This window comes from Lutra lutra, chromosome 10 (genome assembly GCF_902655055.1).
Source record: "Lutra lutra chromosome 10, mLutLut1.2, whole genome shotgun sequence".
NCBI lineage: Eukaryota > Metazoa > Chordata > Mammalia > Carnivora > Mustelidae > Lutra > Lutra lutra.
The window spans coordinates 31,182,007-31,196,647 of record NC_062287.1 but is presented as its reverse complement, the minus strand read 5'-3'; the positions used below and the strand labels follow the sequence as shown (position 1 = coordinate 31,196,647).

The window sequence follows — 14,641 nt, the reverse complement described above, 5'->3', positions numbered from 1 at the left end:
AGAATAACTATGGGAATGGGAAATTGAGAAAGTCAAAGTGATTGGATTGTTAAGTAAATCTAGCCATTAAAACTCAAAACATTTGTGATCCATTTATGCCAGGTCTAGTCCTTGTGAGAGAAAGACTATGCCCTCTCCTTCCCTGGGTCCCTTCTTGGTGCCTGTAGAAGAATATCCTTCATTTATCTAAGGTTGCAAGCACTCACAACCCACGACCACCAGCTGTATCGTACAGCTGTGCTCAGACTTCTCCCTGCAGCTTGTCATGTTCCAAGACAGTTCAGGGCCAATAGTATGACAGTACCTTTTCTCCTGAGAAGCAAGGAACTGCTTGGCTGGGGAGATGACGCAGAATGAGCCTCTTCCCTTCAGGTTATGTTCAGCATGAAGGCGAAAGAAAATACCACAGTAGTAAGAGTCTGTGTGTCTTGACACAGACATTTGTTCATATTTGAAATTATTGGAAAATCTTCTGAAATTCGTTGTTGGGAAACTGGGGAAGATAAAAAAGAAAACCCAGAGAACAGACATTACTCAGTGTAAGTGGTAAAGAAAAAGTTATAATTGCAGTAGGATATTTTTTGTATCAAGCATCTCTTGCCATGAAGCTGATTAAATAGCATATAGTTCTAAGATGATTTATTAACTCACAAATATCATTTTATGATGAAAGTGGCAACTCCTCTTTGACTGACCTCTATTTTGTTTTGTTTTGTTTTTTTGTATGTAGATTTTTCATACTGCCCCAGACCCAAGCATTCCTCTTCCTCAGCCTCAGTCTCGATCTGGATCCCGAAGGACACGAGCAATCTGCCTGTCCACAGGTTCCCGGAAACCCAGAGGGAGGTATACACCATGCTTGGCAGAACCTGATAGTAAGTGTGCCTGCTGTAGGGAGATGCTTTCTTCATTCTTTGATTTAGTCTTTTTTTTTTTTAAAGATTTTTTTTATTTAGTTATTTGACAGACAGAGATCACAAGTAGGCAGAGAGGCAGGCAGAGAGAGAGAGGAAGGGAAGCAGGCTCTCCGCTGAGCAGAGAGCCCGATGCAGGGCTCGATCCCAGGACCCTGAGACCATGACCTGAGCCGAAGGCAGAGGCTTAACCCACTGAGCCACCCAAGCGCCCCTCTTTGATTTAGTCTTACCTCACCTTAAGAACCTTAAGGTAGAAATAAATAGATGATTTTACTGACACTGTCTCCCCAACACTCCCCTCCCATATATATATTCTTTGTCAGTATAGTTACAAAGTACTTTGTACAAACAAATTCATTACTGCTACAAAGGAAAAAAAAATCGTTTGCTCAGTACCCTTTTTTTCTGCAACTGCTATTAAGTACATCGAGTGCTACTTTGTAGCAGGTTTTGTCCTATTGTCAAAGTGGTAGAGAAGAAAGCAAGAAAAGTCTGGCTAAAGCAGTCATTTTCTTTCTTCTTTTCACATTATGTCCTTAAAGCATCATCTCTTGGGTATCAAAGTGTCTCTCTAAAAGAGAGAGAGAAAAGAAATTAAAAGAGAAATCACATTACACATTATCATTAATTTTCTGTTCTAAACCAAGCCCAGAGCAAAGTAGGTGGCAGCTTCAGCCCACAGTGTGTGTTAAGCTTGTTTCATTTTACTTTATAGTCCCAAGCCCCCCAGTTTTTTCTCGTAGTCAGTATTTAATAGAAAACACTAATTTTTAATTGAGATATGTTTGAATATTTTATTACAATTTTTCTGATTTTTTTTTCCTTAAATCTTACTTTTAGGAACATTAAAAAATAATTCAGTTAAGTAGGCAGTTTCTTACATTGCTATATCTTGGCAGGAAGAGGGGAAAAGTCCCTTCTTTTAAAAATACGAACAGTTTCTAAATTGCAGCTGGTATGACTGGTGCCTTTGAATGAAGGAGGACTCAGATGCGTTATAACTCAGAGTCACCTAACGTCAGGAAAAAAAACAAAAAAAAAAAAACAGCAGAAACTTCTCTTTAACATCCCTCCTTCCATTCATTGATCTCTTATAATGTCATCAAAGAATCTTATTTCTATTACTTGGGAGTTCTTTTTCAGAAGCAATTTTTTTTAAGTAGGCTCCATGCCCAGCATGGAGCCCAATGCAAGGCCCAAACTCATGACACTGAGATCAAGACCTGAGCTGAGATCAAGGGTTGGACACTTAACTAATGGAGCCACCCAGGTGTCCCCAGAAGGAAATTTTGTCTGAATTCAAATCAGCTCACTAATCCTTCAAGAAGTAACATTATTTCGTAGGATTAGGTTACATATAAAATCTTCCTTGAATAGTATTGAAAAATGCATTCACTGGGTTGAAATGCATGTTTTAAAGCTGTTCTCCAGAACTGACAATGGTTTTCCATATGGAGTATAGGCCTATCATTCCAAGGGATCAGGTGGCCACTGAGCACATGTGAGTTGGAGAATGGAAAGGCTTTGGTTGTGTTGTTCTTAGTAGAGAGCCACTCCTGTTTTCTTGCTCCCATTCAGGTGACTCTTATAGCAGCAGCCCAGACAGCACACCCATGGGGAGCATTGAGTCACTCTCCTCTCACTCCTCTGAACAAAACAGCACAACCAAGTCTGCTTCCTGCCAGCCCAGGGAGAAATCTGGAGGGATTCCTTGGATTGTATCCCCATCACCTTCCAATGGACAGAAAAATCTTGGACTCTGGACAACTAGTCCTGAATCAAGTTCTAAAGAGGATGCAACCAAAACAGATGCAGAATCAGATTGCCAAAGTGTTGCCTCGGTCACCAGCCCAGGGGATGTTTCCCCACCCATAGACCTGGTCAAGAAGGGGCCATATGGGCTTTCAGGACTGAAAAGAGCCTCAGCTTCCTCTCTCAGATCGATCTCTGCAGCTGAAGGTAAACCAGATTTGAGCTTATGTAAAATGTCATTGTTTCTGTATCACTTGCTGGATTATTCAGCATGATTAAGGAGGGAAAAGTTAATGGTGAAAGGGCTAACAATGCTGTTCCTGAGCTAAGATTTTTAAAACTGTGCACTGTGACTTTTTCGTGGATCTTTCCATCTCTCTGAGGTGATGCTTTTGTAATTACTGTAGATTGTGATCTCCCTGAGTGATGGGCTGCTGTACTCAAAGAACATTCTGAACCTTCTCATTTGGGCTTAGAGAAAAATGCTTCCTTTTGTTATGTGCATGTACTGTGTTACTGCTGTTATTTTGTCTGATAGCACCTTGCCTGTTTTCTTGGGTTTTCTTTTTAGGAAGCAAGAGCTACAGTGGATCCATTCAAAGCTTAACTTCTATAGGTTCCAAAGAGATACCCAAAGCCCTGCCAAACCCAGACCTGCCTCCAAAAATGTGCAGGAGGTTAAGGCTAGACACTGCCTCAAGCAATGGCTACCAGCGACCTGGCTCTGTGTAAGTGAGAGAGAGTTTATATTTGGTGTATCTTCAGGGATACACAGGAGTTGAGTATGTCCACAGCTGAATGCCTCATCTATAGTGTGGGAACAGTCAACTTCTGTAGGACCCTGTGCTCTTCTACAAATGACATATACATTAGAGTAGGCTTAAGATATTCCACACACATACCATTTCAAGCATTTATCTTATAAGCAGAACTATGGCCCAATTTAAAGACAGAGAATAGATATATAATCTAGTAGTTTTGGGCTTTGAAACTAGACATTCTGTAAAAGCTAGATATCTACCTTATAGCTGAGCCCATATCTCACCTCCCCCATCTCTTTGTTATAAATACAACTGCTGTCTACATTATGAGGGTTTGTTTTCTCTCCTATCCATCATTTGTCTCCGCTACATGAGTAGCGGAGTTTAAACAAGTTCATGGAGAACAAAGAGCATGGAAAGCTAAAGAGAGTACTTCTAATCCAAAGACCCAGAAGCGTAAAGATAGGATAGAGTACATAGCTGTAAATAGGAAGGGGACAAAGAGAAAATGGAACTTGGGTGAAGAAGTAAGCAAAATTTAAAAAGGAAAGTTTTTAACCCTTTCATTTTGTTTTCCTGACTTTTACTAAGCTTTCCAAATGCTATATGAGGTATTACTGGGCTCCTTTACATATGTTATCTCTTAATGTCCTGCGTGTCCCGCTGCAGTAGGTAGTAGAAACCTTGTTTTCAAGATAATGAGAATACTTGGAAAGTTAAGGAGCCCATTTAATTATTCTATGAAAGTCCAGTAAGACATTTTGCTAAGCCTGTTTCTGTAGGAACAGTATCTTAAATGCATTTGTTCATCACCTTCTTTGACAAGAACCTTTTGATTACAGAGTATGTTTGACATATATTATCTCTCTTGGTCAGAAATCCAACTACCACTATGTAGACAAATGCTATATTTATAAATCTGTCTACTGCACAGTGTGTATAGTTCTAGTCATTATGGAAAAATAAATTTTAAGCCAATATGTCAAAGGAGATAGGAGAATATAAATGTCATCCTTTATGAGGGAAAGAAAAGATTTCATTCTGTTTTATAGTTATCCTGATGAAGTAGAAATTAACATTGAGAGAATATATATTCTGTATTAGGTGTAAAATGACCCTTCATATTATCAACCAGCTAGGCTCTGGAAGAAAAGTTTGTCAATTAAAGAAATAAGATACACTTTAAAAATCTAATTTAAAACATCATTCACAGAATTTGATATTCTCTTCTAGTAAGTATAGAAACTTTTCTAATTACCCCATGGTGCCTTAGTCTTAATATAGTCTCAGTTTCTTAAACAGATCATGCCCTGCTTCCCGTGATTTGAAATAAGATTTGAATCCACAAATGTATTTATTGGCCATATTTTCAAAGGTCTCTCTTTTCACTTTAAGAACTATGTTCAAATATTTAAAAAAAAGAAAGAAAGAAAGAAAGAAACCTTTTAATACTAGTTTTGTCTTAACTATCAGAATGAACAGCAATTCTTTTGTCTTGATGACTTGATTCTTAACTGAGGCTCCACAGGAGTCAATATCACTGCCAGAAGCTGAGTAGGGAGAAAATGTTCTTTTTTACTGCTCCTACAGTTTTCTGAAGTAGAAAAGATGAGGACAGTAAGATCCCCAGGGAAGGTAGCTATAGGTTTATTACATCTGGTACTCTGTGAGTTGGAGACTAGATCTAAAAATTTCTTCCACATTAAAGCTTAAAACAATGAAAATTCAGGTCAAATTTTGTAGATAGTTCCTAACTAATTATTTCTGGGTATGATAACTGATAACCCCAAATTATACTTTGAACTGAATGATTTTCTGATTTGATTGAATGATTTGATTTTAATGAAACTTGCATTTTAAAATTGTTTTTCAGTGTGGCAGCAAAAGCCCAACTGTTTGAAAATGTTGGTTCACTTAAGCTGGTTTCTTCTGGGCGGTAAGTTTTCAAAACCCTTAAAGTAAAGAATAAATAAATAAAATAGTGGGTGACTTTGTTGTCTTTTGTTGACATAGTGGGTCATCTTTGACAGTTCTGACCTTCAGGTCTGCAGATGTTTAAATCCACACCCACTGTCTCTCAGAGGGAAAAAGGTTCATGTCTGTAAATAGCATTTAGCCTTTCAGGCTGTTCCAATGATGCCTCATTTACTAAAATCTTCACAAAGGAAGGGTTCTAAACAAGTCTTCTGAAAGATAAAGTTGCCATAATCCTTGGCACAGCAAAGACACCTTTGATGACAGTTTCTGAAAAGTTTTCAAAAGTATATTATTTTTCTTTAAATTTTTTAAAGATTTATTATTTATTTGAGAGAGAAAGTGTGTGTGTGTATGTGCACATTGTGGGGGGGAAGGGACAAAGGAAGAGAGAGAGAAAGAATCTCAAGCTGACTCCCTGCTGTGCACAGAGCCAGACTCAGGGCTTGATCACACAACCCTGAAATTATGACCTGAGCCAAAACCAAGAATCAGATGCTTAACTGATTGAACCAACCAGGTGCACCTCAAAAGTATATTGACTTCTAAAAGTTATAGAACTTTATCTGGAAGAAACTTTATGAACATGCTTGAAAAATATGCTTATTCTTAATGGCCACTGTGTTGCTGTAGAGCTGATTGCCCCAAGCCCCTCTTTCTTTCTTTCTTTCTTTCTTTCTTTCTTTCTTTCTTTCTTTCTTTCTTTCTTTCTTTCTTTCTTTTTAGTACAGTTCTTAATTCAGTTTTCCCAGTTACCTTCCTCTCTGTTAAAAGGAGATGGGTTATTACATCTTGCTGCTAATAATCTCTTTGCTCCAAAGGTTTCGCTTTCCTCTCCTCCTATTCCAGATTGATCTCATCCACAGTGGGCTTTGGTTTTTAATTTGAATATGCCTGAAATGATGGACTTTTTTTTAGTATATTGGTATGCCTGTTTTTGTTTTATTTTGTTTTACCATCAGCAACAGGTCTGAGTCATTAAGTGCTTACTATTGAAAGAGCATATAAGTGCACTTGAAGAATAAACATTGATTTTTCTTTTGGGTGTACAAAGGCAATTTTGAGCTTCCCGTGTTCAGATATTCAAGGCTATGAACTAAAGGAATCACTGTTAATTGAAATATCATTATATAGTTATTTTTAAATTTATGCAACCACTATGTTGTACATCTAAAACTAATATAACACTATATATTAATTATACTGGAATTAAAATTTTAAAAAATTTATTCAACCATAGAATTTTTATTGACCTTTTAAAGTATGTGGACTTTTTCAGGAAGTATTTATGAAATACCTATGCAATGTTAGGCTTGTTCTAGTTACTAGGGATACATTGACCTTCAAATTCTGTTTTGTTTTGTTTTGTTTTTCCCCAAGGCCTAGCACGGGTCTCTTTGTATTAATGTTTTTGACTTCAGAGTAGAGCTACTTTGGATCTTACCAGGATGTTGGTCAATGTGTTGAACTTAGGAACAAATCCCAGAGTACTTGCATTTACTTTACCTCCATCCATAGTATCTTCACCTTCTTCCCTTTTGTCAAGGTATGGTGAAAACTAGATATTGTGCATGTCAGAGCAAACATCATTTCTCTGAAACTGTCATCATTTTTAAGCCCTCAGTGTAAGGGGTTTAACTTTGCTTCTTCTGTCTTGATATAGTTGAATTGCTCCACTAGATGGAGCCCTTTTATTATGAAGTTCTAAATCTGTTACGGACTCAAGGTTCTGTGATCAGACATAATCCTTTCAAAACTTTAAGAAAAGAAGCTAGTAATAAAGTAAATCAGAACTCTGTCATATACTCAGATGTTCAACAATCAACCTATGCATTTTTAATATGCTTTTAGGTTATACTCTAAATCAACTTCTAATGGCTATCTGCATAAACGTAGAGCTCACTCAGTGCACTGAAGTTTGGAGTCTTTACTTGTCAACAGTTCCATAGCATTTTTTGACAGTGTCAGAACTTTTCACCAAGAGACAGGCACCATGGAGCACAACCAATGTCAGGGTCAGATAGACCCATGTTTAAATTCTTGGTCTTACCACTTCCTAGTTATAATAACCTTGAAGGTCATAATTCTTTTGACAAATTGTTATAAATGTACACTGTAATGTATGTGAAGTACTTGGTAAGTTCTCTGTAGATGGTGTACAATAGTAACTATTATTGTTACTATTTAAAATGCTTGCTTAAGATATTCAAGCTTCTAATTAATACATCAGTGTTACTTAATCATTAACTATTAACAGCCACCTGATATTCTTGTATACCATTAAATACACATTAAAAACACATAGAAGTTGAAGGCATTTTCCTTACTAACCTCCTGTAATGCTTATTTTGCTTTCTTTCTAAGGAGTTCAGGGTTACTCTTGAATTGGATCTTGAAGAATGATAAAACCAGTAGTGGGTAGTAGGATGACTAGCCATTTTTGGGAAAGACACCAAGTGGGAGATTTCAGTGGATTGCTATGAATAACAGGAAAGTAACACCTCCAGGAGTTACTGCAGAGCCCGAGTCATTGGGCAGAGGGGTAATCTAATCATGGACATACTTAACAGTTCATTCAAGTGGCTTTTCTGGGAGGTTGTAAAGAGAAGAGAACATTGGTAGGTATTAAGGAGGGCACATATTGCATGGAGCACTGAGTGTGGTGCATAAACAATGAATCTTGGAGCACTGAAAAAACAAAATTAAAAAAAAAAAGATGGAATGGTGATATTTAAAATGCCTTAATTAGGGCAGTAACAAAAGCATGAAAAAGTATAAGGAGAATTTTATGGATCAGAGCAGGATTGGACAACTGCTTCGATACTTTGGGAATGAAAGACAGATAAAGAAAATTCCAAGTCTTTGAGACTGTCAAAAGGAATGATAATTTAGTTTCTGACCTCAACTTGTAAGTACATATGAGGGAAAGGAAAGTTTTGGCCATAGTGTTTGAGGAGCCTGAGGAACATTGAGAGGGAGTTAGAAATGTGCAACTGGGTCCCTGGGTGGCTCAGTTGTTAAGCATTTGCCTTCGGCTCAGGCCAAGATCCTGGCTGGCGTCTTATGATCAAGCCCTATGTCAGGCTTTCTGCTCAGTGGGGAGCCTCCTTCTCCTTCTCCCTCTGCCTGCACTCCCCCTGCTTGTGCACTCTCTCTCTCTGTCAAATAAATAAAATAAAATTTAAAAAAAAGGAAAGGAAAGGAAAGAAATGTGCAGCTGGAACCAGGAGAGGGCATGCAGTTTCGTGCCATTTGAGAAATTTCCACACAGTGGTTACACTGCTTAAATAAAGGTAAGGGTACTCAGTGGTGGAGCTTACTGAGTAAAAAAAAGAAAAATGGCTGAGCATTGGTCTTTGGTGGATGGTTTAAATGATTTAAAGCTCAAGCAAAGAAGAATCTGAATGATCAGAAGTATTGGTCAATGTGGTAGAAGCAAAAGTGCCAAGGTGATCATTAGAGGACACTGGTTTTAATCTCTTTGACATCACTGGAAATCCTTAAGAAATCAGATTCAGTAAAGTACAAGGGGCCACTCTTCAAGGGAGCTTGACTTGTAACACTTGTTGATATGAAGATTCCTGAGTTGCTGCAGTCTCTCAAACCAGAATATCTGAGACTGAGATGTGGAGAATATGAATTTTTGACAATCTTCTCAAGAGATTCTTATGTACCAAAAACAAACAAACAAAAAAAAAAGTTTGAGAACCATTTGAATAGAGAAAAATGTCATAGTACCTAGCATATCCCTAAGCAGACATTGGTTATTTACAGTTGTTCTCCTTAATCTGGAAAATTCCTTCAAGAGCCAGATGTCACTAGACTCTGTTTTACTATTATAAAAGCATGTGGAAAATGATACCCATAAAGCCTTTATCTCAGTGTTAGTTATACTTGGGCAGAGAGGAAGATCCTTTTTAAAGTAATATATTTTAGGCAAGCTATATAAATATCTTCTGAAGGTTGAATTGAGAATTATGTGCTTGAGAATTAAGAACATTGGGAGTGCTTGGCTCATAAACAATCATATATTTCTGTTATCATAATTTCAAACCAATGTTTTGTTTATGATTATAAAACACCAAAGCAAAGCTCAACAAAGTCATCTTGTCCAGGGAGTTTGAGATTTAAGAAGGCTGTCACTGGTTTAGACATAGTGACACATGCTAGACACATACAAAGATTAATCACTGTGCTACATGAAAAAACAAAAAAAGGATCCATGATTTTTAAGAATACCAACTTTTTCTTCTTTTAAACAATGTAGAAAATAATCAACTCAAAAAGGGGAAGGCAAACCACCTCTGATTTCATCACCTGAAGATAACCACTGTTAACATTTTGGCCCACCTAATTTTATCTAAGACCATGGTTCTGAAACTTTTTGGTCCTAGAACACCTTTATACACTTAAAAATAAAAATCATTGAGGACCCGCAAAGAATTTTTGTTTATAGGAGTCATATCTATTTATATTTACTATATTAGAAACTTAAACTGAGTAGTTTTTAAAAATTTATGAATTTATTAAAAACATGAATAAGCTAATACAACTAAAGGTGATAATAGCAACACTTTATGTTAAAAGACAGAAATGTGATTATTCACTATTATTAACAGTCAACAATTATCAGTAACAGAAGTGATTTTTTTCAGTATTATTAAGAGACTTCATAGATAATATCCAAATGTCCTAGACCAGCAATCAGGACATGTAGAGTCTAGCCTGACTTTGCCATAACTTTAATTTCTCTTGGACTTCATTTCTACATATAGAAAATGAACTAAGGAAATACCTCTTTCCTTTCAAAATTCAAATTCTTATCACCCATTACCTGATGATCACAAGTCCTCCAGCATTTGGGGGTCACCTTTTTCTGTGAAACTGAAGCAAATAGTTTATGTGACTACCCCAGGTCACAACAGGGTCTAGCCTCCCTACCTCTTCCAAAGGCCATATTCTTAATGTGTCTATGATAATAGAAATTGTTTCACATCCACCACCAGCCCAGGCCACATAGAATCCCACTTCTCTGTTGTGGCCATGCTGCAATGTGCTTCTACTCCTTAGTGATTAGTGTCAGGAACTGACACCTCTCTTCCCTAATCCCACCAAAACACCATTAATACAATAACAAGTATTTTTTTAAAAGCCATTACATATTAGCATAAATAACCTAAGTTTTATGAAAAATATTTTCTAATACAGAGTTACATTATTTTACATTTTTTACAGACCCCTTTAATATATGGTGTAATAGGAAATAAATGGATTCTCATATATATTGCATTTGCTATCAGAGCAGTGTTTTCTCAGGGTTCCATCTACCCATCCATCCTTGACTATACTTGGTGAACCTCTCACTCCTCTGTGATAAACATAGAAAAGGAACCCTGAAGGTGGTATTTACTGTATCATGCCAACATGGTGCCCAACACAGGAAAGATACTCAACAAAGTTGTTAAACTAATAAAACACATTTTTTAAAAGATTTTATTTATTTGACAGAGAGATACCACAAGTAGGCAGAGGCAGGCAGAGAGAGGGGGGAAGCAGACTCCCTGCTGAGCAGAGAGCCCGAAGCGGGGCTCGATCTCAGGACCCTGAGATCATGACCTGAGCCAAAGGCAGAGGCTTAACCCCTGTGCCATCCAGGTGCCTCTAAAATACACATTTTTAACTTAAAAAGACTTAGTTACTAGGGTGCCTAGGTAGTTCAGTCAGTTAAGCATCAGACTCTTGATTTCAGCTTAGGTCATGATGTCTGGGTCGTTAGATCCAGCCCCATATCAGGCTCCATGCTGAGCATGGTGCCTGCTTGAGATTCTCTTTCTCCCTCTTCCTCAATTCTCCTCTGCCTGCTCACACATATGTGGACATTCTTTCTCTCTCTCAAAAAAAAAAAAAAAAATTACGTTTTCACTTCATTTTCAATAGAATTGCAATACACGTGCCTTTGACATAAGCAGCTGTAACTCTACAAGCTCCCATGGGAGTTCTTTAGCATTGAAGCATTCAATACTCAGACATCAAAACCAGAAACAGCCAGCATTTGTTAACAAAAGCCTAGGAAAGGAACATATGACTAATTTAAGAAATCTCTGACCAGTGACCAAAAAGCAAGTGCAGTGTTTATTGAAAGACTCATGAGCAATTTAGGGATTTTGCAAGGACAAATTTTTTTTGTAAAATACTTGCCTTATATGCTAGCAGTGTTTCATGTCATGGGTTCTTCCACCTACCTTACTGTTTGTAGTAGCTACCTAGTGCTTTATTGAATCGGTGTGTGTTAATTTATTAAATCTTCTGATGAAGACTTAGTTTGTCATATGTTACTACATCTTTATGTTATATATGTTACTGGCATCTTTTTAACTATATCTGTGTTCATCTCTCCTTCCTTCATACAAAAATTATGTGTGTGTGTGTGTGTGTGTCTGTGTGTGTGTGTGTGTGTGTCTGTGTGTAACATTAAGTGGCTTTCCAGAAAATATTGTTTGATTAGGTGACATTTTAAAATGTTGCCTATATTAAGATAAGCATTGTGAATTTTGCACACTCACCCTGTCAAATCTTTGTAAGTCTACTCATCAATAATAGCATTTAGAATTAGGAATAGGTCTTGTGAACAGATCATCCTCTGGATGATAAGGGAAGAAATGGCTTTCAGGATGTTGAGTGCCATTATCTTACTCTCCCATGCAATAAGAAGCAAGATTTCCAAAATTCTTTCCAAAAGATATTAGGATCTTCTGAAGAGAGACTCAATAAGTGAGTGTTATTTTCACATCTTCTTCAATATACCAAGGCAGTAAAAGAGGAAGCATTAGCACCTAGAGAGAAAACTTCGTCACAGATGTCTACATTAAATCATCAAAGCTCTCTGCTGAGTTAACACCTGTAGTTACAGATCTTAGCAGAAGAAAATTATACCTGTCTAGTCATATGCACAGATAATTGAGAAGTCATGACAAATAATATTTTGTGCTATGTATCTTTGACACATTTAACAATATCCCATTTATATAGTGATATAATTATTCTACATGCCTCCCCCTTACTATCCAATCCAATTCAATAAAATACCATAGAGAGAATATTCATGTCTGAATTTTAACAAAAATAGTTTGGTTGCATTTAGAGTATAATTTTACAAATTATATCATTGTAAGGATTATTATATCTTAGTGATTTATGTGACTGAAAATTGTTACCTTATGCATCTCCAAATGATTCAAAGCAGTAAGACTTAATATTAGAGGAAATTTTTGCTGTTAGAAGATTTGATTTTTTGAAAAACCTTTACATATTTTTTGAGAAATGATTCTGGAACTCTCAATTACATCAGATTATATCAGATCAAATTATACCAAATTATATTAGATTAAATGATTATAATTGACTGGAAGATTTATAGGAAAAACTAGCATTCTTTCTATTTAAGATTACCATGTTCTTGTTCTTAGAAATCTTCATAACTTGGTATTATCCTCTTCCCCTACACCAACCACATCCATGTCAACCAACACCCCCATGCACGTGCATTCATGTCCATGTACGCACATACACACACATTTACATGGCTCTTAATATATATTTTTTATTTATTTGACGGAGAGATAACACAAGTAGGCAGAGTGGCAGGCAGAGGGAGAGGGAGAAGCAGGCTCTCCACTGAGCAGGGAGCCTGACGTGGGGCTTGATCCTAGGACCCTGGAATTATGACCCAAGATGAAGGCAGCTGCTTAACTGACTGAGCCACCCAGGCGCCCCAACATGGCTTTTTAGTGTAGAGCCTTGTACTTCCTCAATTCTTCCTTAGACCATGTTGTACTGGGCTAGTAGTCCTTTCTAAATCTGCCTGCTGCAGTCTGTCCTAGCAAACTTCCTGAAAGTATAGCCTGAGACTTACCTCATGAACTAGACTCTGGAGGTAGGAGCACAATTTTTCTCTAATTTTTAATTTTCTGATTTTCAGATGTCTGTTTGGGAACTCCCGTATAAATGACCTAGTCTCATTCTGGAAATGTAAGGGAATAAGACCCAGCATCTAGCTCCAACAGGGAAATGAAATAACAATGTTATACTGCTCTTCGAGAGAGCTATAGATAGCAAACACTGCTTGCTGATGCTTCTTTGCAGGTAAAGTACTGAGACCTCAGGAAGGAAGGACAGGGTGCCTTCAGTCTTAAAAGGACTCATTGTGTAGAAAACAGACCCAGAGCATATTATCTTTTTTACCATTCATTGATTGAGCAAATAACTGAGTTACCAACAATCAAGCATCATTCATGGAGCTTGCATTCTAACTGGGGAGGAGATTATAGAATTATCAATAGTAACAAGAGAATAACAGATACTTACACCATGCAGACTTAAAACAGGTGAGTATGATAGTTTTCTGGGCAACTATTTTATAGCATGTGGTCAGGAAGACCTAACCTTTAACAAAGCTTAGGAAATTTAAGATGAACTAGGTGAAATTTAAGATGAATTTAACTAAGCACTAGAAGTGCATAGCCATGTGAAGATCAAGAGGAAAACATCCTGGGGTGCCTGGGTGGCTTAGTTGGTTAAGCATCTGCCTTCAACTCATCTGCCTTCATCCCAAGACCCTAGGATCACATTGGCCTCTCTGCTCAGCAGGGAACTTGCTTCTCCCTCCTCTTCCTGCCGCTCTGCCTACTTGTGCTCTCTCACTCTCTCTGTCAATTAAATAAAATCTTTATTAAAAAAAAAAAAATCTCAGGACAAAGTCCTGATAGTCCTGAGGTAGGGAAAAGTTTAGCATGTTTGAGGAGGTGAAAGGAGGTCAGTGTGATTGGAGTACAGTAGGTGAGCAGAGGCAGGTACAGAAGAAGCAGAGATACTGACCGGTTCCTGATTATGCATAGTGTAAAGGCTAGAATTAGAGACCAGTTGAAGGGTTGTTTTCAAGGAAATAAGGCAATCATGACAAGATTATCAGAAGCTATTTCAAACTGCCTCCTGGCTGTTCTGTATAGAATGGATTGTAAGGAGACAAAATAGGAATCCTAGAGGATTTAGAAAGCTAGGAAGCCATTTAGTGAGTGACGCCAGACATTATTTTAGCTTCGACTCTGGTTGTGATGGAGATGGTGAGAAAGGGTAACTTACTCATTGTATTGTCAAGGTAATTGGATGTTGAAGATTAAAGATGACTTGACTGGTGATTTGACGAGCAGCCTCAGTGGATGGCTTTTTAGTGTAGACTCA

At 37.4% G+C, this 14,641-nt stretch overlaps 1 protein-coding gene across 4 annotated transcripts in view; it reads left to right on the top strand.

Annotated features, from left to right (window-relative positions):
- Positions 1 to 14,641, top strand: part of ARHGAP42 (Rho GTPase activating protein 42) — a 299,718-nt gene that overhangs the window by 279,757 nt on the left and 5,320 nt on the right. For all 4 annotated transcript variants that reach the window (XM_047692080.1, XM_047692078.1, XM_047692082.1 and 1 more), the window contains 4 exons: positions 731 to 875; positions 2,496 to 2,876; positions 3,241 to 3,397; positions 5,304 to 5,366. In XM_047692080.1, coding sequence (XP_047548036.1) covers positions 731 to 875; positions 2,496 to 2,876; positions 3,241 to 3,397; positions 5,304 to 5,366 — 746 coding nt within the window. The remainder of the gene's footprint in view (positions 1 to 730; positions 876 to 2,495; positions 2,877 to 3,240; positions 3,398 to 5,303; positions 5,367 to 14,641) is intronic.